The sequence below is a fragment of the Clavelina lepadiformis genome, chromosome 6 (genome assembly GCF_947623445.1).
Source record: "Clavelina lepadiformis chromosome 6, kaClaLepa1.1, whole genome shotgun sequence".
Classification (NCBI taxonomy): Eukaryota; Metazoa; Chordata; class Ascidiacea; order Aplousobranchia; family Clavelinidae; genus Clavelina; species Clavelina lepadiformis.
In genome coordinates this window covers 1,275,461-1,303,184 of record NC_135245.1, presented here as the reverse complement: position 1 = coordinate 1,303,184, position 27,724 = coordinate 1,275,461, and the positions used below count along the sequence as shown (strand labels likewise).

The following is a 27,724-nucleotide window of genomic DNA, read 5'->3' as shown; positions in this document are numbered from 1 at the left end:
TATTTTGTTTCAAATGATTTTACAGAGATTTTAGTGCTGATTGTATCTTTATAATTGTGAAGTTGGTAGTTTGTATTTAAAAATGGAACCCAATGGGCAATCATACCCCGACCAATCCATGATGGCAGGCGGCGGCTACAACTCTTTCAATCAAAACTCATTCTCGCAACAAGACCAACAACAAGATGGCCCCTATATAAAAGAAGAGAAATACAGTGACAGAAGTTCTGGTCGGCATCGCGATCGTAAACGAAGTCGTGATCGCGAAAGAAGGAAAAGAAGTCGGAGCAAAAGCAGGGATCGTAGTCGTAGGTAATTAAAAAGCCCAATTTAGATTGGGCTATGGGTGAAGTATAGCTGCTTATATGAGAAGAAAGGTCACAACCTGTTTCTCATTCAGTAAAGTTAGCTCTGTTTGTTTTTTGTATTACTTAATTTGTTTTTAATTTTGCAGCTGACCCTTTTTCCCCAAAACAGGCACCGTTCTCGTAGCAGAGACAAAAAACGACGCTCCAGAAGCAAAGAACGCAAGACCACGAAGAGCAAACGTCAATACCGATATTGGGACGTCCCACCGGTCGGCTACGAGCATGTGACACCACTCCAGTACAAAGCAATGCAAGCAGCTGGACAAGTTCCTCTCATTGCATCAACACAGATACTGGGCACATCAACTGCAGCATCTGAATCACTTCAAGTATGATTTAGGAGAAACTTTGCATAAATACTGCTAATATTTTTTTGCTAATGTAATTGTTATAAATGTTGTGTGTAGTTCTTTTATGAATGCAATTGTGAAGGCTTGAAATGAAAGGACTAAGGATTTATGATGTCATAACTTCTCAATAGCTAAACTAAACTCAGTGTTTTTTTATTTTGTCAAGTCGTTCAATCGTTATGTTATTGGTTAAAGTTGAAATTATTGAAGTAATCTTCTTGTCAACTGTGAATTAAGTTAAAGTGATTATTGATAAACTTTGCTATTCCATCTGCAAATGAAAGGTGCCTGTAGCTGGAAGTCAAATGACTCGGCAAGCACGTCGGTTATATGTTGGAAACATTCCTTTCGGAGTTACGGAGGATGCAATGATGGAGTTCTTCAACAATCAGATGAGGATATCTGGGCTAGCTCAAGCACCTGGTGACCCTATTTTAGCCGTTCAGATAAATCTCGATAAGAACTTTGCTTTCTTGGAGTTCCGATCAGTGGATGAAACATCACAAGCTCTGGCATTTGATGGAATCAATTTCATGAATCAAGCGCTTAAGATTCGACGTCCAAGTGATTACAAACCACTGCCAGGATCTGCAGACCAACCTGCTGTCCATCTACCAGGTGTCATATCAACAGTCGTTCAGGACTCCCAACACAAAATCTTCGTCGGCGGGCTGCCAAATTACTTGAATGAAGACCAAGTCAAGGAACTCCTGACTTCGTTTGGTCCCCTTCGGGCTTTCAACTTGGTCAAAGACAGTGCCACAGGTCTCTCGAAGGGATATGCATTTGCTGAGTACGCCGATTATCTAATCACAGATCAGGCCATTGCTGGCCTCAATGGCATGCAGCTTGGAGAGAAGAAATTAATTGTCCAGCGAGCCAGTGTTGGGGCGAAGAATAACCCACATGGGGCCATGCTTGCTCCTGTTACCCTGCAGGTTAGGATAAACCTTTTGCTTCCTTATATATTGCGCAAATGGTTAACTTGAGAAGCCAACTGATTGTAGAACTTGCAGCAAAATCGTATATATTAAAATCAGTTGAAATATTAACTTCACGTAAGTCAAAGTTAATCCCACGTCCTGTGTAATTGGTCAGCAAAGTCTCTTGCAATTCCAGTAGTATATAATGTTCATTTGTCGTATCACATCTTCCCTGTGGCATACCTAGTGTATATTTCTTATAAAACAGAATGTTTGTTCAACATTGACAGATTCCAGGAATGATGCAAGCGACTGGGGCTGGGCCTCCAACTTCAGTCCTGTGTCTGATGAACATGGTGACCGTTGAGGATCTTACAGATGATGAGGAATATGAGGACATTTTGGAAGATGTTCGAGATGAATGCAACAAGCTTGGAAAGGTTAAGTATCCTGCCAGTTCTAGCAAGAAGTTCAATAATTTATTTAAGTTTATTTGCCTAAACTTCTTAGATATGTTAAAGTTTTGGTGTGAAGCGTATGACTTCAGGTATGTCATGACTTCACGATTGATATTTTTAAACCTAGGTCATTAGCTTGGAAATTCCAAGACCTGGTCCCGGCTTGACTGAAAAGGACGGCATCGGAAAAATCTACGTCGAATTCGCAAGCCATCTTGACTCCCAAAAGGCTGCTAGTGCCCTCTCTGGTCGAAAATTTGCCAATCGTGTGGTTGTGACGTCATATTATGATCCTGAGCTGTATCACCATAGACTGTTCAAGTAACTGCATACAGTTTTGGGAAGCATGTGGTGTGCTGTGTACTGCCACGCTGTAAACACACTTACAAAATGGATTTCGTTCAAAAATGTAAAGAACGTGCTGTTTTTATAAAGTTTGGATCTTTCTACGCTATGACTTTCATTGTAAATATCTGAACAAACCAGTGAATAAAATTCTGTACATAATATGGCGTTTTCTTCTATTTAAAAGCAGTTTTAAACTAGTGCAATCAAACCATCTTCAACAATCAAAGCGGGTTTACATCACCAACTTAAACATTTATTTGATAAAATACTTCATGCGATTAGACAGGAACAGCAGCTAAAAGATTTTTTTGTTTAACTGTGAACAAAAAAAATAACAACACACAACCCTATAAATAATGTCCTCTGGGGCAACTAAAATGCGCAATAGACTAAATTTAGCACGTGACTTTCTTTAAAATTATCTATGATATTTACAAGGGCTGAATACACTTCGGTAGGGTAGCAATATGATTGTACAAAACATGTCCTAGCTTCTATACATAAAACTCGATAAAAGGACCACAAAACGATTGTAGATTAAAACAGATGAATTCACGGTTTACACACGGACAAGATCAGCTGTATTCATCCAGATTACTAAACACTGGCTCATTACGGCTGATGTTGTGAAGTGAGCTGTCGTAATCAACTGATGACGACCTGATGAAAAGTAATCGTAATTAAAATAGATATACACTAGCTATCGAAAGAGAGACTATATGCAATCGTACATGTTCTGAAACTTCCAGGATAAATTGATGAGTGCAAATGTTACACAACACAATTATTCCCGCTCTCAACAGAAATAATTTTATTGCTCGATCATTTTACAATCAAAAGCTTTGAAGATAACTTCAAAGGTTTAAGTAAACATGATGGCAAAGTTTGTACTCATACATGAACAGGCTTTGTGAAAAGAATAAACTTGCAAAAAGACAAAAAATAAGCAGAAATATGGAAAATTGGAGAAATTTTACCTTAAGATTACTTTCTGTAAAGATACTTGCTAATAATGCTATCAAGTGATATATCAGCATCATCTGGTGACGACTGACCAACATCATATGAATTATCGTCGCTCATTAAATCACAGCTGCTTGATCTCAAGAGAGGGGAATCCCGATTCCTACTTCGAGATCTCGACAAAAAGCGACTTTCTTTTCTAACAGATGTCGGAACTGCTTCACGCTTGGCAGGTCGCGATTGACGAATTGGACGTTTTAGTTGTGAAACTGACGTAAAATTGCTTTCGCCACTGAAGCTACTGCTGGGGCTCTGAGTAACACCGTAACGAGACAAACTAATGTCATCTTCATCGTCGAGATAAGTGTCGTGACTGGTGACGTCATCCAAATAATCCAGGCTGCATGTCCTGGAATGCTCTTTCTTGCTTCTTGATAATCTGCTGTTTCTGCCACTGTCAGCAAAATGATCAGAAACGCTTGAAAAATCATCATCACCGTCACTGGCGTTGTAATGTTGCTTCGGAGACCCCTTTTTCTGCCAAACTGGTTTAGAGTAATCTTCCAAATCATCGTCAGCTTCTGCATATTGTGGCATTTCCTTGCGTATACCGAGAGCAATGTTCTCCTTTTGAATCTGGTTCAGAAATCGCGATTTGAAGGGTTTTGCTTTGATTAACTGCTGTATGGCTGCCGCGCGGGATTTGGGATCTTTCTTGGATAAAAGATCATCGTAAGTAGAAAGAGGATAAACACGCTTCCTCTCTGCAAAAGAACTTGGTTGCTTCCGTTCAGAAGAAACTTCGGAGAAATCGTCAAAGGAAATCGAGGATGATCTTGACCTTTGACCGTGTTGCTGCGGGAAGGTTCGTCTTCTGTTTTCAATGACAACTCTATCATTGTGAGCAGGAAACTTGGATCTCACGCGCGGATGTCTAACCGCTTCCTCTTCAACATCAGAATAAGAGTATTGGTTGTAATCTTTCAGGCTCAGAGTATCATCGTAGTCAAGATAACTTTCATCGTCGTCACGCAGGTCCATAGCGCTCGAGCAGCGTTCAATTTCATGTCTCCTGTTCTGCATTTTATGGATGTCGTTGTTCACTTTGTCACGAAGTTGGAGTTGCACACGCTGGGACTTGGGCAGATTTTGTCGATGTTTTACAGCTCTTAAACTCTCGTTCAACGCCTGAAACGATTTTGCTTTGCCCAAACCAAGATTCATTGAGATGTTACTGGGCTTTCCGTACAGAAGCATCGATGGGTCTTCATCCGCTAGAGTTTTACTCATTCTATCAAGCTTGGTAGGAGATTTTGCTTCCTTGGTTGATCCATTATCATCCATTGGAGTACCGGAGACACTGGATGTGCAACTTATAGATCCTCTCCGCTTCTTCGAAGCAAGGGATGATGCAATGCGCTGACCGTATCCGGACATTGATTCCTCAATTGGGCTGGCCTTTTTGAGGCTTGATGCTTTGGTATTAGCCGATGTAGGGGACCCACCTTTCAAACTTAAGCCCGTTGCTGATTTACTGGTGGGGTAACTACAAACTTTGGAAGTACCACTATCTGACAATCTGTCTTCTTCAGAGATTCTAAGTTTAAGAAAAAAGTAGAAATAGTAGAAAGTGAAAACAGAGCTTACAGTGTAAAAAGTCAGAGTTAAACGTGATGAAACTTTAGAGAGAAAGCAAAAGTGAAACAGACAATGGTGAAATTGAAATGAAAATTTATGTCAGGCAGCACATTGTCAACTGTGTTGTGTCATTGCATTCCAGTGCATGACGTACAAAGCAAGAAGTTATGTCATAAATGCTTATATTGATTAATTATATTGATAGGGTTGTGATGAATGTTTCACTGATGCACACCTGGTGTATAGTCTATGAGTATAGTCTACAGCACGCCAACTAATTCACATTCAATTTCTACCTTTTATCACAATAACGTGTTCTAGCCTGGCCTTTTTCGATCAGCTTCTTAAATCGAATTAAATTTTAACTGAAGTTAAAAAGGAACCTGGATGATGCAATGCTGCTTCTTGTTCTTCCGCGATCGCTGTATCCGGAAGTTGTACTCAGTCTACTCCTCCACCCGTACCGAGATTGAGTGAGCACATCATCCTCATCCGAAGATGACATGCTGTCATCATCGTCATCGATATCGGACTCCTCCAGCTCCTCAAGAGCAATCTAGATGAGGAGGAGATAGTTGAGAGGATTCAGGCAAAACTTACGATCACAAATCATCCTCATCAAACCCCTTACCCACATATAACATAGTTTATCTTTGTGTAATGATACTGACACTGATGACTATGGAACCACAAACTGCACGAGTGGAATAAATTGACCGCGCAAATTTTAACAACATGAGTCCACCTGTAAGTCACTGATTCGTTTAAATGCAAGCTTAAGGTCGGCTTGCAAGCTGTCGATTTGGTTTTGGTGTTCATTTACTTCCATGTCCTGCAAATTAACAGACATCTCATTTTAAAGTACTGACAAGTCAAGGTAACACACAATAGAGCGTGGTAGTGAATATATCTAATATTTCCTCCGTTGCTGAGCAGACACTACATTCCTAGACATCTTTAGTAAGAGCAGTTAGACCAAGTGTTTTGATACAAAGCATTACATTTTACCAAGTCATGTTTCTTCTGAAGAGCTTCCTGTTCTCGTTTGAGAAGTTCGGCTTGCTCGTCTTTCGATTCTCGCAGCTGTCTCTGGACACGCTTGAACGCCTCCTTCTCTCGAAGTTCGCCGGCAATGTGAGAATCGCGTTCGGACATGCATTTATCCAAGTTCTCCTTCGCCCTTGCAAGTTGTACCTGAAAAGAATGACATCCACTCATGCTGTAACTAGATGAAACGCCTGTATGTAATATACGACTCTGCGGCATATTATTTAAGCTTTTTCGTGGAATTTTGAAAACTAATTGGTCTTTATCATAGATTTATCAGCGTACTTCCAATCGACGAGTTGTTGTCTTCTGAAAATCCAATTTAGTTTCCAAATCCTTTGCCTGTAAGTAAAAACAAACACTTCAATCGGTTAAGCCCACAAGGCATTAACAAAACGTGCTAGATGCTCACTTTGCTCTCCAGCCTTGCTGCTGTTGCGTTATCAGTTGTGCTTTCTTCAAGATACTCTATTTGATTTTGGAGCCCAGCTATCTGTTATAGATTTACAAGAGGAACAAGTTTAAGTTTAATATAACAACCTCGTGACAAATATAACATGACAAAAATACCATTGTGCTTAATAGTAAAATTTATTTGGTCTGAAACTTTAGCATCTTATGCTCACTGAAGTCTCACTGCAAACTTAAACGATAGAATTTTATAATAAAAGAAAATTTCGTTAAGATCAGCGAAAGTTTTTGGTGTATTTTTCGCTCGGTTGTTTGCTATTGGGCGATTCACAATTCCCGACATTTTGCTCCTCGGCAAAAGATACGAAAGCAACAAACCTTTTCCTCCAAATTATTCTTTTCGTGTTTCAGATCCTCCACTGAGGCTTGCAATTCCACGAGCTGTCTCCGATCATCTGTTTGTTGGTTGACCAGGTTGCGATACTTTCGATGAGTCTCCTGCGTGTCCTCTCCATCCTCCTCCAGCTTCGAGTTCAACTCGTGAACTTCCCGCTGCAGAGAACTCACGCGAGATTCAGACTGAAACAAAAGCCGAGATACGTCTTCGTTAAGCGACGAATAAAGATATAAATATAAATAAAATAAATAAAAAATAAATAAAAATATGATATAAAAATAAATAAAGATGTTCCACTTGTCCTGGTTATACTCTAATGATGGCTCTCAAACAATGGAGCACAATTTTGGTTAAAATCAGTCAACAGAGCTTGATCCAATACCTCTTGTTTTGCCCTGGATACTTCCTCCAGCTGTGTCTGCAAATCTTCCACTTCGAGTTCGATCGCTTTCCGAGATTTCACCGCCGATGAGCTCGTGTACTGTAAATCTTCGACCTGAAAGAGACAGAATTGCAATATTCACCAAAATCCTAACTGGTGACAATTTCTCGGAAGAATAAAGTAACAGGACATAGAATAAGAATAACGTTGGTTCTTTAGTACATTGAAAATGGTTGCAATATCGACCGAAATGTATGACCAATAAAACTCTTTCCACTGTTTTGGCTCTTGTATTTACCTTAGGTATGAGTCGCAACACCCAACGTTTCGTCCCTAAACAAAGTTCCCACTTCATAACACAAGAGCACATGGAAACCGGCGGTCACCTGAGCTTTTAGTTGCTTCATCTGCTGCTTGTTGACGACGTCAGCCTTGAGGTGGTCGATCATGGTTTGTGCGTCGGCGAGAAGAGCTTTGTATCGTTTGAGATCTCTTCTTAACCTCCTCTCCATCTCAACATCGTGTCCGTGAGCTTCTTGATCCCTCGAATCTTTTACCTCTTGCTCCAGCTCTCTCTTCTGTTTCTGGATCGAGGATCTCTCCTCTTCTACTTCTTCGAGCTGAAGTTCCAGTTGTTTGATCTGAAGTGAAAATATTGCGGAATTGTTGTTGCCAGAACATTCCATGCTCGTCAATTTACTGACTCGTGATGTTTTGTGCCGAAGCGTAAGGATGCTTTATAAAAAGTGTGGTTGCTGAAATACTAGCCTTGGATATAATACGATGCAGAAATGAAACAAGTGAAATATCATACAAACCATTGTGAAACATAATGATTGCAAACAGTTGCATAATCATTAATAACAACATGAGAGTTTTTACAAGATATTCCACATTTATTCAATTTGAATTAAACATCTGTCCATGAGAGAAAGAAGTCCTCCACGTAAAGTATCTTCTTCTCACCTTCTTATGATAAGAAGTCCTCATCTCCTCCAGCTCATCTTCTTTGCCTTCCACCTCCCGCTGCCTCTGCTGCCGAGCCTGCTCAGCTGCCATCTCCAATCGCTCCCGAGCTTGCTCCAAAGTGTGGATGGTGTTCGCTTGCTCATCTAACTCCTCCTCCTGATCCTTCATCTTGGCATCAAGTTCCCTGATCTGCTTCTTCAGTTGATTTACCTTTAAATAAGGATCAATGAAATGATCATTGTTTGGTGTGCAGTCACTATGTTGAAAAAGTGACAGGTTTGCGGAGAATTTTTTCTATTTTTCAATGTTATCGGTCGAATTGATATTTGAAGCATTACGACACAACCACTGGTAAATATGGGCATCTCCTTAAGAGACATAAAAAAATTTTCAAAGACTTACAAAAAACACAGGTTAATGTTTGGCAACAAAAGTTAACTTCTGTGAGTAAACACATCACAAAACGTTCTAAGTCGGTAAAATCATCACTGAAGACATTCGTAAAATGCACACATTTTCCTGTATACACCTGGAAAGTTTGAGGTAACTAATTTACCATTTGTCTATCATCAGTATCCCTTGTACTGTTGTCTTCCAATTCTTCCTCAAGTCTTCTTACTTTCATCTTCAGTGAATCCACTTCATCAGATTTATCCTGATCATTTCAACAACATAATTAATAAACAATTGCCATAGAAATTAAGCTGTGAGCAAACCAGTGTCAATAAACCTTCAATAAAATAAGCTTTAATATCCTGGAACAGAGTCTTTTTTAAGTCTTTGGCGGCCGCTAAAGTTAAGATTTGATGCTAATCTTCTGCTGCAGTTGCAGTGAAATTATAAATTTTGAGAGACCGACTGCTTCAATCCCAAGAAACATTGCTGGAACACACACACATTTGATACAAGCAATGAGTATATAAATAATCAAAACTGACATCCAGTTCTCTTTCCAGATCTTTCTTCTCGAGGACGATCTTGTCTTTCTCTCGTTGGACTCTGTCTCTCGATGTTTTGAGGTCAGTAGCATCAGCCTGAGCTGCATACAACTCGCTGTCGAATCTACAACAAGAACACAAAAAAATGTCCCTTCTGGTTACAACATCACTAGTTGGCTGTTAGCAATACATGCATTGAAAGAGGTCTTGTGTGTTCTTATTCATTTCCGCATTAACAACAGTTGAAGAGAAAGGCAAGTAATTATCTTAATACCTTCCTTTTAAGAATAGCAAAATTGCCAAAATTATATTTTTTCTCTTTTGTATATTATTACAAGGAGCTAAATATGCCATGAATTTCATCATCTCTGCTTAGAGCCTTGGGTTGATCTGTGCGTCAAGATTTTGTAATCTAGCAATCTCAACCCTGTCAGAAATACGACTGACTTTCTTTGTTTCTTTTCCAGTTCGTGATTTTTCGACGCAGTTTCATCGAGATGGATCTTGGCATCACTGAGCTCAGCATTGATGCGGTGCAACTTCTTCCTCGCTTGCTGCTCGAGACGACGCTGATCTTCAAGCTCCTCCTGCAGCTGGATCATCTGTGACAGGATAATGCAGGCTTTGTTTATAATTATGAAATCACAGAACGTTTGTTTATTAAAAGGAAAAGGTAAAAGTGATTAATTATCTGTACAGGATTTGTAAGTTGATCAATTCGGCCAAATATTTTGTTAAATGTCTAAAGCGATAATAGGAGATGAAAAAATGATCATCATCGATACCTTTCTCTCTAACGTTTTCTTCTCGGACTGGGCTTCCTCCAATGCATCTTCATGTTCCTGGGACTTCTTCTTCGCTTGGAAGTTAAACTCACGGACTGCTTGCTCATACTTGACCTTGTACTGGCCATCTGGAAAATAACGTGAGGTAAATTCAAAGTTTAATCGTAGTTGGAGGTTATGAAGTGATTCTTGAATGAAAAATAGCTCGATAATTTCACATTTTTGTGCTTACACCATTGATATTCAGGAAGCGTTTTACACAAACATAACTTACAACAAATAATTCAATTTAATAATCTTTCAATCCACAAACCAACCTTCAATTTCCTCATCAGAGTCCATGATACCAACAACGTGCTCGGAATAAAGAAGTTTTTTCTCTGCGAGTTCCACTTCCACCGTTTCGACTCTGCCCTGCAGTTCAATGTTACTCGCTTGAGCATCTGCGTGACGTTCATTGTTTTAAATATGCGGCTGAGGTTTCAGTTTAACTGTTCAATATAAGTCTTGTTTATCTAACACTTTTATTCCTAAACAAACTCGTTCCTGGTAGTTTGGAGCTATAAGCTGGACAGACACTGGAGCGACAACATTTCGAAAACGTCTTGAGTACTTTACTCATCTCACACCTTTAAGAAGTTTCTCAAGTCTTAATCTCTCCTTTCTCTCGTGCTCAAGCATGTCGGTCGCGTGGGATGCGGTTGAATGTTGATCTTCGAGATGCAGCATCACGTCTTGTAGCTGGATGAAAAATCTTGGTAAACCACAACAAGATTACGACAAAAATATAGGACGTCGTAAGAATTTAAAAACTCCACGTGGATAGATCAAATTTTTATCTAACTCAGCATAAAAACATGCAGAGCTTGTCTAAAGTTCTGGTGGTTTCTTCAAAATCTATCACTATTGTAAATCTTCAATGGTGGCACGCAAGTAATAGAGCACCTTTGTTTCATATTTTGAGTTGGAAAGTTTCAACTCATCTCTTTCAGTCTGGATTCGCTCAAACTTTTCTTTCAGAAGGTCAAATTCGGCCTGAAATGTTTAAAGTTTTTATGATACTACAAACCGGATTGAAGATTCTTTCAACAAATTATGACAAAAACATAACAATCCCGGGTTTTAAGAAAAATAAACTTCATCCCAACCAGTGCAATATTTGAAGGATTATGATAGGAGGAGGATGGCTTACTTGTTTTTCTCGTAACTCCTCTTCTGTTCTTGTAACTTCCACCAAAGGGAGCACTTTAGTCAGTAGCCGCCACCACGGCCACTGACGGATGGCCATAAATTTTCGAATGTTTCGTTGAATGCAACGAACTGCAACAACTTGCACCTTGAGATAAAAGCACGTCGTTAAATAATGAACATTCGCACAATGCCAAAATGAATAGGATTTCAACATTTCACGTCCCACCTTTTTCCTTTCAAACCTCTTCCTCGCAAGGTAACCACGGCAACATGCTTGGAATGCAACCATCACATCCGAGACTTTCTCATTACGACGATCTTCCAACATATTAAGCACACCGGAACGGAAGAACACCTGATCAATCATAGAGCATGATGTGTAAAAATGATGTTAAAATATTATCAGTTATGCAATGATATACAAAGCAATTAGACTAATTATTATACACAGCATCACAACACCGAAGAAAGAATTGTAGGACCAGGTTCATATGACAAACTCACAAACTCCTTCATGGCCATATGCGCTGTTGCACATAGTGATTTACTTGTGAAAAAGTCAATACAGACATGTATGAAGCCATAAACCGCGAGCAATGGAGACAAGAAGTCACAACTTTACTTCCACTTCCTAACCTGGCTGGCTCCGATGCGGAACTGGGATCGATTGAGTTCAACCTCTTTCAAGATGTTTTCGGTCGCCTCCTTGTCCTCCATTAATGAAACAGAGGTGGAATTACTCGGCAATTTTGAGGAAAGATGACGCAGCAAAACATCGAAGCGGCGACGGAAATCAGAGAAGACGACATGCTCCGGGTAGCCTGGATAATAGAACGAATTTTTCATCTCCCACATACAACACATAGAAATTTCATAACGTTTTAAGTTTACAAGTTATTTGCTGCAAATGTCAGATATATAGCAAACAAGTCGTACAAAACTCAACGAATTCAACTTTAAAAGACAAAGTAATTTCTTAAGAACAGCTAGAGCTTTTGATCAAGCGAAAAGCATGTGACAGAATCACAAAATCACTGGAAAGCAATGTCTCACAGCACAAGGTGTGTAATATATAAAAAGTTAACTGATAGAGAATGTTTACTTGACACAACAAGACTCCATTAAGCCCACCTTGCTTGAGGGTTCTGGCTGCTTCAAGAAGTTGAAATCCACAAAGTTGTTTTCGAACTGTGATAACATCCAGAGATAAGGCTTCGTGTCCTGATGGTTGGGGTACGAACGACAATATAAAATGGGGTTGTGTTCGCCGAAGCGTATCCACAAGTCCATCCTATAAAACCAAGAAAATTAAATTAAGTTGGTGGGCCATCAGTGTATCGTATCCTGAGTAATCCAATACTAATAATAACATTCTGAGTGATTTGGGAACTTTGCTGAATTTTCTTAACCCGGTGCTTCGTTACACCATACTAAGGTAATTGTATTACTTCAAAGTCGAAAGCTAGCTAAAGAAAATCCCAATTCTGACAAGCATTTAATTTAAACAAACCTAAGCTAAATGACGTGAGCTTAAATTTTAATGTTACAATTATCCAATTACAATTATTAACTTTGCCTTTGGAGCATAATAAGGCCATCGACATCAATCAATAAAAATCTCTCACCGTTTGAAACTTGGTGAGCATACAGGTGGACTTCTTAATAGCAACGGCACCGCTTGCCGAAGACCAGCCCTTCCGGATACTCGACACTCTTTTCAGGCTTGAGCTCCCTCCATCTAGTTTGAGGCTCGCGATTGATCCCTGGATCTTCTCCGCTCCGGAACCAAAGACATCACTGATGAATTTTCTGCGTCAACCATTAAACGTTGTTTGTTAAAATTTGTTGAGATATTGTATTATCAATGCACTTACTTCTTTGAGTCTTGCAGAGCGTCAGATGCATCGGTTTGTGTGGAGTTGTATCGTGCGTAATTGAGCCAACCAGCAGCGTCATATTCCACGCGACACGCACCGGCTTGGTGATGTAACAAAAAGCGACCTTGATTCTGTGACCTTTGCACCACAGTATGACCTTGGACGGAAAAAAGAACAATGTTGGGTGTTTACTGGATAGTGTTTAAATGTGTCGTCGAAGAAATAGGAACTGAAAGTAACCCAGACAGGCCAAAGCCAGTAAAAATTCTAATACAGTATCACAGTTTAACATTGCAAATTGATGTTGGAGCTTCTACATATTGAGCAAGCATTGCATCCAGATAACCAGACACACACTCACCATTATTTTGATTAGTTTTGCTGTAATGAAGCAGAAGCCTCTCAATGAAGCTCTCATCAGTAGCACCAGGTGATGAAGCTTCTTCATCCAGGATCCAGAGCAATCCCTTCGCTCCTATGTTGCCGAGAGAAGGAGGCTGATCGATGAGGTCAATGCTGGATGTGAAATTATCCTCCGGAACAAGCACATCACAGTCTATATCCTCCTGTAGATACAGATGTAGATGAAATGTTGTGTCAAGATCCACTGCACCAGGTCTTCAGTCATTTAAGTTAGAAGTAAATTTCGTGAATAAAATTCCTACAAACGAGCTCACGGACGGCTTGCCGATCAAATTATGAGATTATGTATAATGCAATTTAGTTGTGACATCTGTGACAAAATATTGTGGCGATTAAAATAACCACGCGGCTTGTGCCGCCATAAAGTCTCCTCAAACTTTAAAGTAAAATAAGAAATGGACAAAAAATAATAACATTAGATTTTCTACATTTATATATATAACATTACATTTACAAAAACAATTTTCATAACTCTGTTAGGTCCAACGTTTCAATTCAATTAGCAAGACAGATATGATAGATATGGGCATGTCTGATTAGATAAGTAAGTTCAACAAGGCAAACATGTTTGAGACAAAAACATTCCTCAGGTCACGTAGCTATACTTCTGATGTAATGTTTACACAGATTGACTTATACAAACAGATGCACAATATTTAGTTAAACTTCACCTGCTGGTATCTTTCCTTGTGCAGGGTGAAAGCATTGTAATGAAACAATGCGTGAAGCCTGTCCTGAACATAGTTGAATGTCAAATCCGCGTAAGTTGCCGGGTTATTTGTGTGCTCAGTGTCCCACCCTTGATAGCCTGGCGTGTCAACAACTGAAACTGTGTTTTGTGCCCTCTGGGATGACGACAAGGATCTTACCAAAAAAAAAAATAAGTTACTCAGTGGCGCGACTGTATGTTTATTTACAGACAGACGCTTTATCTCGATTGTGTATTAGCTTAATGGCACCAATAATGTTAGCTATGTTTCAAATACAAAGGCAGGCATTATATTGCATTATTGATGGCTTTATCGTAACCGATCATCAATAGCTTTATCACAAACTTGTATTAAGCTAATCATATCAAACAGTTGAATAAAACATCTTATCACAGTTATTAATCCCAAGTACGCCTCATACTGCAAGTGGCGCATACCTGTTGATAAGTGACACAATTGTCCGGAAAACTTGTGAATAGAGGCCGATAATAAAAGTGTCCAATTGGTGCTGGCCTGTTTCAATTGCTTCCTCTGCCTGGTTAAAGTAAATACAAGGCACATCGTTGTAACTATGCTGTCAGCAACAAAGCTTACGTGGGAAATATTTGCTTAAATTACATCATACAGGCATTCAGACTATGCTGCTTATGAGTTATGTTAATTACCACCTCAGCACTACTTCAACCAACTAAACCATGTCCTATTGTCCTAATATGTAGCTTTCGATTAAAGCAATGAACTGAGCACAAAATCAGGGGTTGAAGATCAATTAAAATGGTCGCAGTACCACAGCTTTTAACCAAGCTTATAACACAGCTGTACTACACTATACACATAAGCTAAAACCAAAACATATATTGTACACAAGTTGTCATTTTAAATGCTGTAAATGTGGACTTTGCGACAAATTTGAATAAAGCTTACCGGTGCCGAATGATTCGACGGAGACAAATTCATTGAACCCGATCTCTTCAAAGAAGCTGTTGAAGAGGAACGTGATCTCTTCCCGGATGATGCGGGAACCTGGAAGATTATTTTCGAAAGTTTTTCTGCTGGAACTCCGAGCAAAGAAGCAGCTTTCTGAGCAGAATCTGCTCTGGCAAACTGAAACCTTCCTCCACTAACTAAAGATAAAATCAGCGGTATCTGTAATAACTACAGTCATTGCATTGTAAAGAAGAAAACTTTACTTAAAATTGCAATACAGACGTAAGGAAGTTTGCGTAACGATTACTGTGTCGATCAGACAGTGTATCATAGTAGTGTTCTGTACAAGAATATGATATACCAATAGCATATAAGTAATGAAGCCATATCACACTTTTAATAATTTGTAAACAACAACCTTAGCGAAGAAAACAAATTGCAAAAACAATCCTAGGCATAGATAGTTACAACGGCAGAAATTGCGACACTAACATGCAAATCTGTGACACAGGAATAGTTTTACCTCTCTGAGCACCAGCCATTCCCAGATGGAGGCAGGCAGCAAGGACATAGAAAACAGCTTTGATTTCATCGGGAGTAAATTCTAGCGAGGTGAAGCTGTCCCGCAGCGAACCAAAACCTTTTACTGACATCTGATGAAACGTTGGGTCGGAATTGAAGCTGCTAATGATCAATGGATTCGATTCTTGCTCCACGTCCAATAAGAATAATTCTCGTCTGAAAGCGAAGTCGAGTTTACGTTTAAATAAAGCACAGATTTTCATCGGAAACTGATAAACAGTGAGACATCTGAATACAAATTTATATTTAAACCTTCTAAATCTTACCAATTTTATGCAAATAACACACAAACAGCTCAAAAAAACATCAGTTTTGTAATGATATACAGCAGTCATCTACCAGTGATGTCAATTAAAAAGATTTGCATAACCATCCTTGTGTTTTACCGTAGTTGAGTATCTGCTCCATGCAGGAGTTGATAGAAAATGTTGAAGTTTGCTTCACCTTCAGGCCTCTTCACCAATCTGCTCTTCTCAAGGAGCATCGCCTTAAGAAAAAGATACGGAAGCACTGATTGAGGTGAATCAATAGAAAATGAACAAAACATAGATTTAGAGACAACTTTGGGATTGTGGATAAAATTACAACTCACAAGCGTTTAAATAATCGAAGTAAATAAACTTCAAAATTGTCAACAACTCAATTGGAATAAGAAAACAACAAACAATACACAGAACAAGTTTGAAATTGAACATGGAACTTAAATAAATATTTAACCCGGCATTGAAATATGTACTACCTGCACAGAGAGGGCAGCCAGTTGGCCAGTTCTATCAAAGTCAAGGTTATAAACGTGAATGCATCTGGACGCATTTTTGCATTGGACAGTTGCTGCCGAACTCAGTGATTCAAATACATCGACAACAGATAGAACCCTCTCAACTACACAACAGTGCACACATTAGCCGATAGTTTAAGCACTGAACAACAAGGTTGTTCTCCTCACATTTTAATGAATAATTGATACATGATTACATATTGATCTATTCAGGTAGATCGTAGCAATCGAAATGGACAGAAGTACCTGTCAAACGGCTATTAGTGTGGAAGCCAATAGTTGCAAAGTAATTGAGAATATGCCGTGTGTTGTTGGTTTTTCCAGAGCCGGTATATCCCAAATTGACAATGCATTGATCGTTGAGTGATGACATCATGTCTTGATATGCGTGCTGAGCAATGCCATAAATGTGAGGTGGCGTGTCGCCGAATCGACTGCCTTTGTACGTCTGTTTGATCTGCAAAAGCGCAAAAAGGACCTGACTGATAATGGTAACAGTGATACAAGGATCAGTTTTTGTGCACTTGGAATAGCATTCTAGTTCTAATACTCAGGAAATGCAAATCTCTTTTGAACAACAGACACTCGGTTGTTTGCCGATATAAATTCCCCGATCCTTTATGTAAAACATTTCAACAAACTGGAACTCATCAGCAACTTTCATGCAACCCATTCCCACATTAATAAACATGCAGATGCCTACCTTCGTCGTGTAGTTGTTGGCAGCAGCGGCATGGGAATACGGCGGCCTTACAAAGATGAGATGGGGGCCAGCGAATGAATACAGAAGCGACCCTTCGTAGCGTTGTGAGAGAGTGTGTAGGACGCTACTCTCGTTCAGATGACGAAGTGTTGTTACGTCACCGGCACGATCGAATTGAGCTTCGTTGGCCTGATATTTAAATCATGCAGGAAATGTTTTGAACTATCACCACTCTATCATATGCGTTTGCACATAGTGACATATCACAATCAAACATCAAACATGGTCAGCTAAAACATTACAAGTTTAATATGTATTGGAGAGTGTGGATGTGTATACTCTTAATTTTTACGAAAATTTTATGTTTTAATTGTTAAGTAGAACAAAATGAAGGTGTGATCATATGCAAGTATTTTGAATAATAATCGCACTTTAACTCTGTCTAAAAACATATCTGATTATAAAATATAAAACAGAGAGCAGTTTATGAGCAAATAAAGAAATTTTACGCACGAACCAACTCAACATCATCTTCTGGCACCATGACAACCTCTTTGGTTGGTTCAAGTTCTATTCTCGTCTTTCCTTCAATGACTTTCTCGGTCGATGCATCTCCTTCTGTGGTGTGGAATATAGTTGAAGAAAAACTTACTTGGACGGTCCTACTTCACAGCCACCATTGCTGTTATGAAACTTCAGAACATTTTTCTCATTTACACATGTAGGTGGTGGATTGATATTGATTTAAAGGGTTTAATTTGAATGGAATGTACAAAGCAAATCAATTGATACACAAATAATAATCTACACTTAAATGTCCTTTACAAATCTGTTCTTCTAACTTGCTAGTAACAACTTAAATTTAATTGCATAATCCTAATGGCCATTATCAAGGATAATCCCATGAGTAATAGAGATCAGTCACCGCCTAAACCTAGCACAAATTCTAACTTTAATCATACTTCAAACTTAACATAGCCACAAGTTTACTTTTCATTACATTCTTAGAAAAGCTGCCACTTACCAGGTTCAACGACATATGCGCTTGATATCCCATCTGAGTGCCTGAACCAAACCTTTTCCTTACGCGTCCACGTTAGTCCTGGTTGAGGTGATATGTGGATGACGTCTGGAACTCCATTCTGTTTTGGTTCTTCCTTCGTTATACCTTCCGCCTGCGCAAAAAAATAGTTAATGGTCAGAGCGAGATTGAAACAATAGTGGTCAGCCAGTTGAGAGTGCTTGTAATTTATAATCTGGTTGTTTAAAACGCCGTCTAGTGCCATTACAAGAAGCACTTGAGTTGAAGCGCAAACAAGGCAAGGTTTTAGATAGCAGAGAAATATCAGCAGCTGCTTGAAAGCATTTTAGACCAAGGTTGAAAGAAATGAAAATAAGAGACGAAAAACAAACCTGGGTTACTTCACTTGGTAAAATACCAGGTTTTTCAATATCACTGCAAATTACAGTGGCACAAGTTAGGTCAGCCAAAGATTGCGTGTCAGTATTTATTGCCAGATCAGAAGCTTCATCAATTTCAGCTCGAGCTTTATTGCTGTCACTACTGAGAACTTGCGTAACAATTTCTACAGATTTTGAGGTCGTTGTGTCTTCGTTGACACATGTTGCTGCTTCTTCTGTTGCAGTTAAATCTTTTGTGATACCATTAAGGTCGTTTACAGCTTTTGCCATATCACCTTCATCCGATTGTGATTCAGCATTTGCGACAAGACCTATATCTTGTTTCTGGTTAGTAACAGCGTCACCAATAACTTTCTCACCGTCATCAGAAACGTTAACCTCACTGGATTCGTCGATTGAAATATCAGTGTTAGGATCAAATGTTGGCAAGTTAAAAGAACTCTCGGAGCCAGCAATGACATCCTCATCTGGTTGAAGAGACTTTGTATCTTGCTTCAAGTCCTGAGATTCTGTTATCAGTTTTTCAACCATATCACTCGCCATATCTTCACAAGGCTTTTTCGGAGACAATTCAGAGTTAGCCTCCGATTTCACCATGTCCTCCAGGAAGGAGCTAGCATGGAGCTCATTAGGGGTCACCAATGTTTGTTTGTCCTTGCCAACATGAAGAAGGTTTCCAGCACAGACACTGTGGCTTCTCACAGCTTGCTTGGACTCATGATCCGACTTTGTGCTTGTTTGGCCGATCTTATCCTCGCAACTTTTTTGCCTGGAAACTTGCTTCTGAGGATTTCCCTGCGCTTTTTCCTGAAGTTCCTTCTGCTCAGTGATGACAAGAAAGAGTAGAAGAATAGAAAAATGAAAGAGTAGGAAAAATATTACCAGCAGTTTGTTAAAAAATTAATCCAACGTTGAAGGAAGTTGTGATTGTCTCTGAGACAATGAGAATTGTGTAGGGGGGTAACCTACCTTTTTTGCAGCAGGAAGTTTTGGAGCGTCATCGTCCTTGGCCTAAAGTGAAAAGGCACAAAATTTAGTTCAATATCCAGCAAGGCAAGGCAAAAAGCATGAGCATTACAGCTTGCTCAATCATCTAAAAGCAACTAAAAGCTTCCACAACAACAACTAATTTGCAGTGAGAAAATCTATTGCTGTTTAAGCAAGACTGTACCATGCCATAAGCATAGCATACTGGAAACACGAGTGCTCACACTAATTACAAAATTCAATGAATTATCATTTAATCAGAAGCCTCGACCATTTCAATTATACCTTCTTTTCCCAGAATGAAAATCGACTTCCAAACATGTCAAAGAAGCAGTAGAAAGAAAGAAGTGCAAAGAAAGTGACAAGAACCTAAACAGCCAGGGCCATAGCTCTGAAAATAAAGAGATATTTAACTCCTGAAAATCGAATGTCTGGGAATGTTTTCTCCTCTGGTTCAGAAGTGGGCTATTGTGCTTCGTCTACACAACCATCATTCAAAGCAGGCAAAAAAACGAACAGAAAACATGCAACGGTCAAATGAAACTCATCGCAAAGAGAACGAAATTATTGCTTTCCACCAAAAGTATTTCTTAATTGAACACTCTTCACGATTTTAATTTTACTTTGAAGTAATCCTTCTGTTCTAAGCCTAGTATAATAATTCGCTACGATCATAATCATAGACTACTACAAATCAAACTTGTCCCCCACATGCTGATCACTTAACGTTAAAACAGCGACGCTATCAAAGGCCAAACACTTTCGATTCGACCCGGACTCGCGTTCTTTCAAGCGAGTTTCCAACCCGAAGCGAATAGAAAGTAATTACGTGGTTACGCTGACAACGAATCAGTGGTTATTGTCGTTAATAAGATAACAAAACAAGTACATCATTGTCGTTTAATGGCAACAACAAAACCAAGGAACAATGCAAAATTTTTAAGTTATGAAAGGAAGCCGCGACTGTAGTCTATTATGGCAGTTTGTCAATGGGTCCATTTGGGCGTGCTTTAATTAGATAAACGGGATTGTTAAAAGAATAATCGGTGCTGCTACTATTGACCAACAAAGCAAAGTGGTTGTTTAAACCGGTACTGTATCGGTAAACGACTTGCTATTCCGGAAACTCTGTATAACAGAAGCGATCTATTGTTTTGATCATCGCAACATCGTGTATCTATTCTTTGAACAATGTATCACTTTGTAAATACCATTGGTCTGGAAGCTTAACAGTAAGCGATATAAACAGCTCACGGTTATTACACCGCAACCTACGTAGGTAGCTCGTTCGGTCTGCAGTTATTTTCCTATGCAAAGTAAATAAAACACGCAAATCTGACGACTGCCTGCGCTGAAGATGCGACCACCTCTAACTGCATATACTCGTGGTAGGGCTGTCTAACATGACTTATAACGGGGAGACAGAAGCAGATGAAAGTGGTTATAGCTGGAATATCTCTGATTATTCCGGCATGTTCCACTTAAACGCAAAAACAACTGAGATAAAAGGCATCCCAGCTACAGATAAAAGAACAGAGTCGTCCGGATTAGAGCAGTTTCTTCTCAAAGATTTCAAGCTACCGGTTTTTGCTTCGAATCGACGTCTACTGAGCACAGTGGTCATTTTATTCTGGTCAGTTTGGCCATTCCGTCCGAACGGCCCTTTTGCATGTAATAAATTAGAACAAACTCTCTGTGCTGATCGATGAGGTGCGAGTTTTCGACAACAGGCTCCTTTTTGACGGGAACAAACATCTGTTCATGACAACCAGTCCTGCTTCATGAATGCATCGGAGTTATCAATAATGAGACTTTCTTCCATACGACTGGATGCATCGGTGGTAAAGATCACAGAAACGGGACGAAAAACATGGTCAAAATAATGCTTCTGGTTCCACGACGTTGTGACATAAATGATAGTCAGGTAGACGCCGTGGTCACAACGACACAAATACAATGATCGCTAACAACATCGTAAACAAAATAAATTTGCAAACCGGTACCAGTTAAAGCCACCCTACCGCTGTAGACTTCAAACTACACAAAATATCCTAGGATGTACCTCAACCAGCAAGTATAATACAACTAATCTCACCATCATAGCAGCTTCGGTGTTTGATGCAATATCCATTCGCATACTATCAGCTGTTACGGCCTGGAATCCACACCGGGTACTTAAGTAACCAGCCAAGCGGACGGGTTAACATTATTATTAGAAATAACGTCATTCATTATGATATTAATATGTCGAGTGTGTGATTAACAGAAGCGATAATAATCAACAATCATTCGGAAACGGTGTTGTTTATGCGGTACTGCACGCTTAATAATGCGTTTGTTCACGATTGCATAGACGACGATTACGTGTACCATATACTTTATAGTACACTATTTTTATAAAAGATCAATTAAGGCTTCTTTCTAGAAAGTTGAATTGAAGTTCCAACAGCATCGGTATAAGCAAAAGGTAAGTGGATTTTATCGTTTTTGACTTGCATAGTTTGTTTTCAGTAGCGCTAGTGTTGGGCACGTAAAGTACGTTTTTTTCAACTTAACTGGTACGACGCAGTTTGACCCTTTTTCAGTGAGCTTTGGTTTAAACTAAGTTCATGGTTTGATAGGTTAAGAAAATAAGAAAATCTAACAAGGATAATTGCGCCCAACATAAGACACAAAAAGCGAAGAAACTTAAAGTTCCAAAATCTCAAATCTCTAACAAAAAATGAGTGCAGTTAATTATTCTACTTAGCCTTTAGGTCGCGTCCAGTCAGACAACGTTACGCCGAAGGAGTCTTGCTAAAAATATCACAAAGCGGTTCCACTACAATATGTTCCGGACAAAACTCTGTTTCACAGATTTCAGATATTCAGCGCGAGTCTGCTCGTGCAGCGGGTCACTTTGACGCAAATAACTCAGGCTTTTGAAGTAGTTTATGACAACATTGTGGCCAACGCGCCCATTAACGTAAACCTCAATATGATAGACTTAAATGGCAATAGGCACTGTGGTAAACGCTTCAGCGATTTCATTGCTCGTTCGTGCTATGTTATAGAGGTGTGGAATTATTAAGACTAAAGTAATAACCACAAGTGGAAGATTCCACTTTATACAAGGCATCGTCATCTTTACGCAAAACGAATAAAATTCAAACGTTAAAGATAAACACCACCGGTGTAAAAAGATAGCATGACGTCACGCCAAAGATGGCGGGAACAGAATTAACTGGGACGCGCTTTTGTATCAATAACAGAATAATATAGTCACCCGATTAAGAAATTGCGTCACTAATCCTGCCAAAGCGTCAAGTCGTATTTTTCCATACTAAACTAAACACGATCTTTTTCTTATTTCAGTATTTCTAACTTGGTTACCATGTTGAATTCACTGCTTTAATGAAATTAAAACTTGAAGGAACAGGGAATTGCAAATAATTGCTTGCAGCCATTCAGGTATTCCGGATATGGCTGATCCGAGACACAACAAACGACAAAATGCGTCAAATATAGCCACCAGGAAGTCTCAGGTCGCAATTGCCAAGTTTCTTTCACAAAACTTCCTCCAAGCAACACAATTCGTCACATTTCAAATCAAATCTTAATTCTATTACACTTGCAGAAACGCCAACAAATTGCTGAGCAATTTTAAACTGGAACAAATCTAAATTATAAAGATCAAATGACAAGCTAAGTTTTACGAGTTTAGAAGATCAAAGGACAAAACTGGGTGATTGGTGCATCAGATACCCATTAAAACGTATCATTTCGAAGCGAGTTGAACAAACACATGGGCTGGTTATTACCCATAAAAGCTATCTGATGTTTGTGGTCCCTTTGTTTGCGAGCAAACCAACACAGGACAACAAAAGGCGAGCAAATATTTTTGTTTATGGTAAAGCATTAAATTCCTATCTATTGAAAATACCAAAACTATTAACTTTCAAGTTGTAGATTTAAATCAATATCCAGAGTAAAGACATATACGGGGGGTTTGAATATGGACTTAAGTGAAATGACGGTCTTTCAAGTATTTTCAGAAGTAATCTCCACGCCAAGGACAAACTTAACTTCAAAGAGATCATCTCTATCAATTCAATGGATTCATGACTTATATGACAAACAAAACATTGTGGAAGTGAAAAGATTGAAAGAGGTGAAATATTTGAAACTGTGCAAACATGAACTTGGTGAATTAAGCATGAAATGAAACAACTACACGCATCATCTTAAATATTTTGCTAATTCAAATTCAGAACAAAATTGCATAGAATTGTGAAAACTAAGACCAAACACTCTTCACAACAATGAGCTGCAAAATCAACAAGAAATATTTGACATTTCTCGCCCTATTGTTCATTCCAACTCAGCTTAACCTAGTTTGTCGGCGGTCTAATGCCCGATTTGAATTTGAAAAAAGCAAAATATAACTAATCTACCCTCCAACGCAGCACCGTGGAGTTAACATTAAACATGCACAAAGATGGTCTGCATGAAAATTGAGTTAGAAATTTACTTCTACAGTACAAGTGAATTCTTATTAAAATGTTCACACAAGATTTCAAATCTTTAAACAGCTTGACATGCAGCGTGCAATACACAAACCATTGTAAGGATACCCCGGTAACAAACACACAAGTAATATAACGTTCATATTTATTCCCATGGTGTGAATGCAAGTACTTACTTGGAATGAATTATTTCTTGCACTAAGCCTTGGAAGTGCTTCAGGTTTGTGAGAAATGTTGTATAGGGAGTCTGGGCTATAACAAGAACAAATATTGATGAAGATGAATTCGTGAACAACAATGCATCCACAGAATGCTTCAATAAGTAACCACTGTGTACACTTCTAAGCCCAGCACATAAATGCAGAAATCCACAAGCCTGTCGCTAAGCATAATGTTGCCTCTTTAAATTTTTGATTAAATATAAATAATTAATAGTTCTGTTTCAATGTTTATAATGTGATGACATACTAAATCTTTGCGTTGATTTCATGAGATAATAAACAACGTTAATAATAACATTACGTTAATAAAAGCGTTCACAACAAGCTTATGATTTATAACCTGTCCAGGTCCACTTCATCGGAGTCGTGCAATGACTGTACGACCAGTGTCACTTGGTTGCCGGCACTTTTTATTCTGGACACAATTTCATCGCGGGAAGCGTTTTCCACATTCAAGCCATCAATCTCTATTAAACGATCACCGGTATACAGACGCGACGAAATGTCATCGTGGAAATCCATATCCGCCAGCATTGCATTTCCTGCGGTATCAAAAACAACAAACAAAGGTCATTGTTAAAGGAAATGAATCGCTATGAAACAAGAAGATATTATATACTGGGCAAAACAACTACACAAAATTTTGTAAAATGTTTGATTTGTTGAGTTGGTGCTAAAGCCAAGTTCAGTCAATTGACTCATCGGCATAGTTGGAGTGTGGTTTTGTATCAATACTCCAGCAATAAAATGTAAGATTTGGTTGAAAACAAAATCAGAAACTTCATTTCATATTTTTGATACCTGGCTCAGCAAAGTAAACTGTTCTTTTTTCTTCTTTTCCATTGACGTGCTCTATCATTGCTGATCGCCGCAATGATACTCCGAAATCGCCAGCAGTTCGTTTTCTCAAAATAACCTGTTCGTGAAATAGACTTTATTGACCCACATTCATGTTGGAGATATTGAACACAAGAAACAGTGTCTACTGTACATAGTTTTAGTCCATATTTCATAAAAACATTCTTGATAAAAACATTCTTGATCCAAAGTGTGTAATATAACACTATAAAGCTTGCTCCATGTCAAAGTAATTGAACCCAGATTGCCTTATCTCACCGTTCTGTGCGGCCTTGGCTTAACTTGTCGTATCTCAGGTCCTGATGCTCGTTGCTTTTGAGTAGACACCACGTGAGCCTCCCTTGTAGGCTGCTTCCAGGAATGTGGAGTTGAATAACTGTCATCCAGAGCTTTGACTGTGAAATTAAATACATGGATACAGCCAAAGATGCCAAAGCAAAAAGGAGCTACATTGTATGGATAGGTACTTACTATAATTATATACACTGTACTTAATTTATTCCACAAACAACAGCAAATCTGTTCAATATTTAGAGATCAACGGATAAAGTATTATATACAAAGCAGCTATAACTTGAGCACATTGAATTGTATTCTGAGCTACAGTAATATACAAATACGCAGTACAAAGTAACTCACCAGGAGGCTTGGGCACATCATACGGCACGCTTGGAGCCTGCTTCAGTGATTTTGTCGAGACTTTTCGCCTTACGGGAGGAACGGGATGTTTGATGCTGCCTTCTGTGGTTTGCCTCACCATACTCGGTGGGGCATCCCCTGATGCAGGAGGAGATACTGGGGGGGAAGTCACAGAGGTCCGACGTTGGGAGTGGACGACTTGACCAAATAAGTTGGCACGTTGCAAAACAGATGGAAGCTATAGGTAAAAATATCTTGTTAAAATGTGTCTATAGTTACAAAATTATTTGTTGCAACAAAACGTACGTCTTTTTCGTTGGAATGATCATTTTCAGAAAGTTGAAGGGAAAGTGGCCTAGAAATGTTTCGCTTCTGGATCGATTCCTCCTTATCACGTTTCCCCGAATTTCTGGAAAAACAAATGGTACATTTGTTCAAATGGAAATGCTAACATCAACAACAGTTATATAAATATGGCCAATATACTGGTATTGGCTAACAGTACATCATATCTGCTTATCGATATTCTTTAATTTGAGTGATGTTTGAACTTGCAGCGACTCACAACAAATAATCAAAAATGAGATATGCATAATCTAAATTGCATTGTTTGTGCCACATTGCAACACTTTAGAACATATATATGTGCATTAAATTGTGAGTTTTAACTTGCTGGTTCAATTTTAAAAACATCTTGTCCATGCAACATACAAACAAGCTGCCTGATGCATGAGTAAACATGCAAAAGGAACGATAGAATTTTTTAAAACAACAACGTGATAACACAGTGGTGTAACTTACAACAAATCTACAAAATATCATGCACTGTTTGCCCAACTGGGAAATATGGTAGCTTTTGATGAGAAATCGTGCTTACAAAAATACAAATTTTGGCATGATGGTATTTACAAAAGCTTTAATTCTTGGTTTGTTCATTTTAGATTGGCAATCAAACCATTAACTTTGTCTGGTTTATTTATAATAAATTGACATAAATTTATAAATTTTTTACGTGCTTATCGATGATTTAGCATGCGTGTGCCACATCTTCCAATATGGACTATCTGTTTTGTATACAGATAAAGCACAAATGACGTGGCTGAGAAACTTAATCATAATAAGCATTTAAACCAAAAATTTTTTTCGCAAATACCACATATAGGCCTCATTCCAGCCACACAATAAACTAGGTTAACTGTACATGTTTATGTACATTTTAACATGATTTAATAAGCTATGTTATATCCAAGCTGAAAATGTTTGACATGTTTAAGGTGACCTAAAAATGCAAACTTTATATTACTAGAATATTCATAATCACGCAATATTCAATAAAATGCTCCCCTACTCATGTCATTTATTTGTGGATCTAGGCAATCTATTGCACAATAATTTCTTTTCTATTACCTCATAAGTCCTTCTCAGGCCTTCAATTCAGGTGCATATAAGTATAAGAGACTCGCAAACGCAAATTTTGCTCAATTTCACGATAGTATTAACAGCAACAACGAATAACACGCTGACATACTGTAAAATTTAGGCTACGCATCTAGGCCAGGAAAGCCAAGGTTTCTAAAACGTCTTTTAATCCGTAACCTACGTCATTTTGCTGAAAAATCCTCGTCGAATCCCAACTTCTTCCAGTTTTGTTATTTCTGCCTGAGTCATTCCCGGTTTATGCCGTTTCTTTTCACGGCGTTCGTCCTTCTTTTTGCGGCTAAACATGATGATTTGCCTCGATCAATTAAACTTTCTAATGGATATGTACCACAATCAACTGCTTTGATAAACAATGAGACACTGAAAATACATGCGACGAAAATTTACAATTCCACCAGCTTCTGGTTCAAACTACAGGCACCCGCGAACTGACTTCAGCAATTAGCAGAGGCTTTAGCCAATTTCGGTGTCAAATGTGACTTGG

The 27,724-nt window shown here is 38.8% G+C and overlaps 2 protein-coding genes across 8 annotated transcripts; one reads left to right on the top strand and one right to left on the bottom strand.

Annotated features, from left to right (window-relative positions):
* Positions 1-2,606, top strand: LOC143462395 (splicing factor U2AF 50 kDa subunit-like). The gene is made up of 5 exons (XM_076960547.1): positions 1-312; positions 478-697; positions 1,003-1,656; positions 1,932-2,081; positions 2,227-2,606. Exons 1-5 carry the CDS (start codon positions 83-85, stop codon positions 2,422-2,424), a joined length of 1,452 nt encoding a protein of 483 aa, XP_076816662.1. The 5' UTR covers positions 1-82; the 3' UTR covers positions 2,425-2,606.
* On the bottom strand, positions 2,604-27,680 carry LOC143462394 (unconventional myosin-XVIIIa-like). 7 transcript variants are annotated; one of them, XM_076960539.1, is made up of 44 exons: positions 27,401-27,680; positions 26,107-26,209; positions 25,801-26,038; positions 25,420-25,556; positions 25,105-25,219; positions 24,644-24,845; positions 24,259-24,334; positions 19,560-19,601; positions 18,582-19,409; positions 18,193-18,343; positions 17,686-17,786; positions 17,169-17,357; positions 16,712-16,922; positions 16,427-16,569; positions 16,074-16,174; positions 15,629-15,843; positions 15,103-15,302; positions 14,616-14,713; positions 14,140-14,332; positions 13,407-13,611; positions 13,043-13,202; positions 12,794-12,977; positions 12,300-12,459; positions 11,805-11,989; positions 11,395-11,523; positions 11,170-11,313; positions 10,923-11,012; positions 10,607-10,718; positions 10,295-10,420; positions 9,978-10,105; positions 9,640-9,794; positions 9,193-9,316; positions 8,811-8,909; positions 8,252-8,464; positions 7,672-7,926; positions 7,286-7,399; positions 6,885-7,085; positions 6,508-6,588; positions 6,381-6,437; positions 6,057-6,242; positions 5,794-5,880; positions 5,432-5,604; positions 3,425-5,007; positions 2,604-3,107 (listed from the first exon to the last, which is right to left on the bottom strand). In XM_076960539.1, exons 1-43 carry the CDS (start codon positions 27,523-27,525, stop codon positions 3,432-3,434), a joined length of 8,412 nt encoding a protein of 2,803 aa, XP_076816654.1. In that variant the 5' UTR covers positions 27,526-27,680; the 3' UTR covers positions 2,604-3,107; positions 3,425-3,431. The 7 variants fall into 7 exon arrangements, with proteins under 7 accessions (XP_076816654.1, XP_076816655.1, XP_076816659.1 ...); XM_076960540.1 differs by lacking the exon at positions 18,582-19,409 and having other exon boundaries at positions 27,401-27,679; XM_076960544.1 differs by lacking the exon at positions 3,425-5,007 and having other exon boundaries at positions 27,401-27,678.
* Between the last annotated feature and the right edge of the window lie 44 nt (positions 27,681-27,724).

Coding starts and splice junctions, on each gene's coding strand:
- LOC143462395 (XM_076960547.1), top strand. CDS start 83: ATGGAACCCAATGGGCAATCATACCCCGACCAATCCATGATGGCAGGC. Junction 1,657..1,931: donor TTGCTCCTGTTACCCTGCAG/GTTAGGATAAAC, acceptor CAACATTGACAG/ATTCCAGGAATGATGCAAGC. Junction 2,082..2,226: donor AATGCAACAAGCTTGGAAAG/GTTAAGTATCCT, acceptor TTTTAAACCTAG/GTCATTAGCTTGGAAATTCC.
- LOC143462394 (XM_076960539.1), bottom strand. CDS start 27,525: ATGTTTAGCCGCAAAAAGAAGGACGAACGCCGTGAAAAGAAACGGCAT. Junction 17,358..17,685: donor CAGAAGATGATGTTGAGTTG/GTTCGTGCGTAA, acceptor TTTAAATATCAG/GCCAACGAAGCTCAATTCGA. Junction 10,106..10,294: donor CTCTGATGAGGAAATTGAAG/GTTGGTTTGTGG, acceptor GTTATTTTCCAG/ATGGCCAGTACAAGGTCAAG.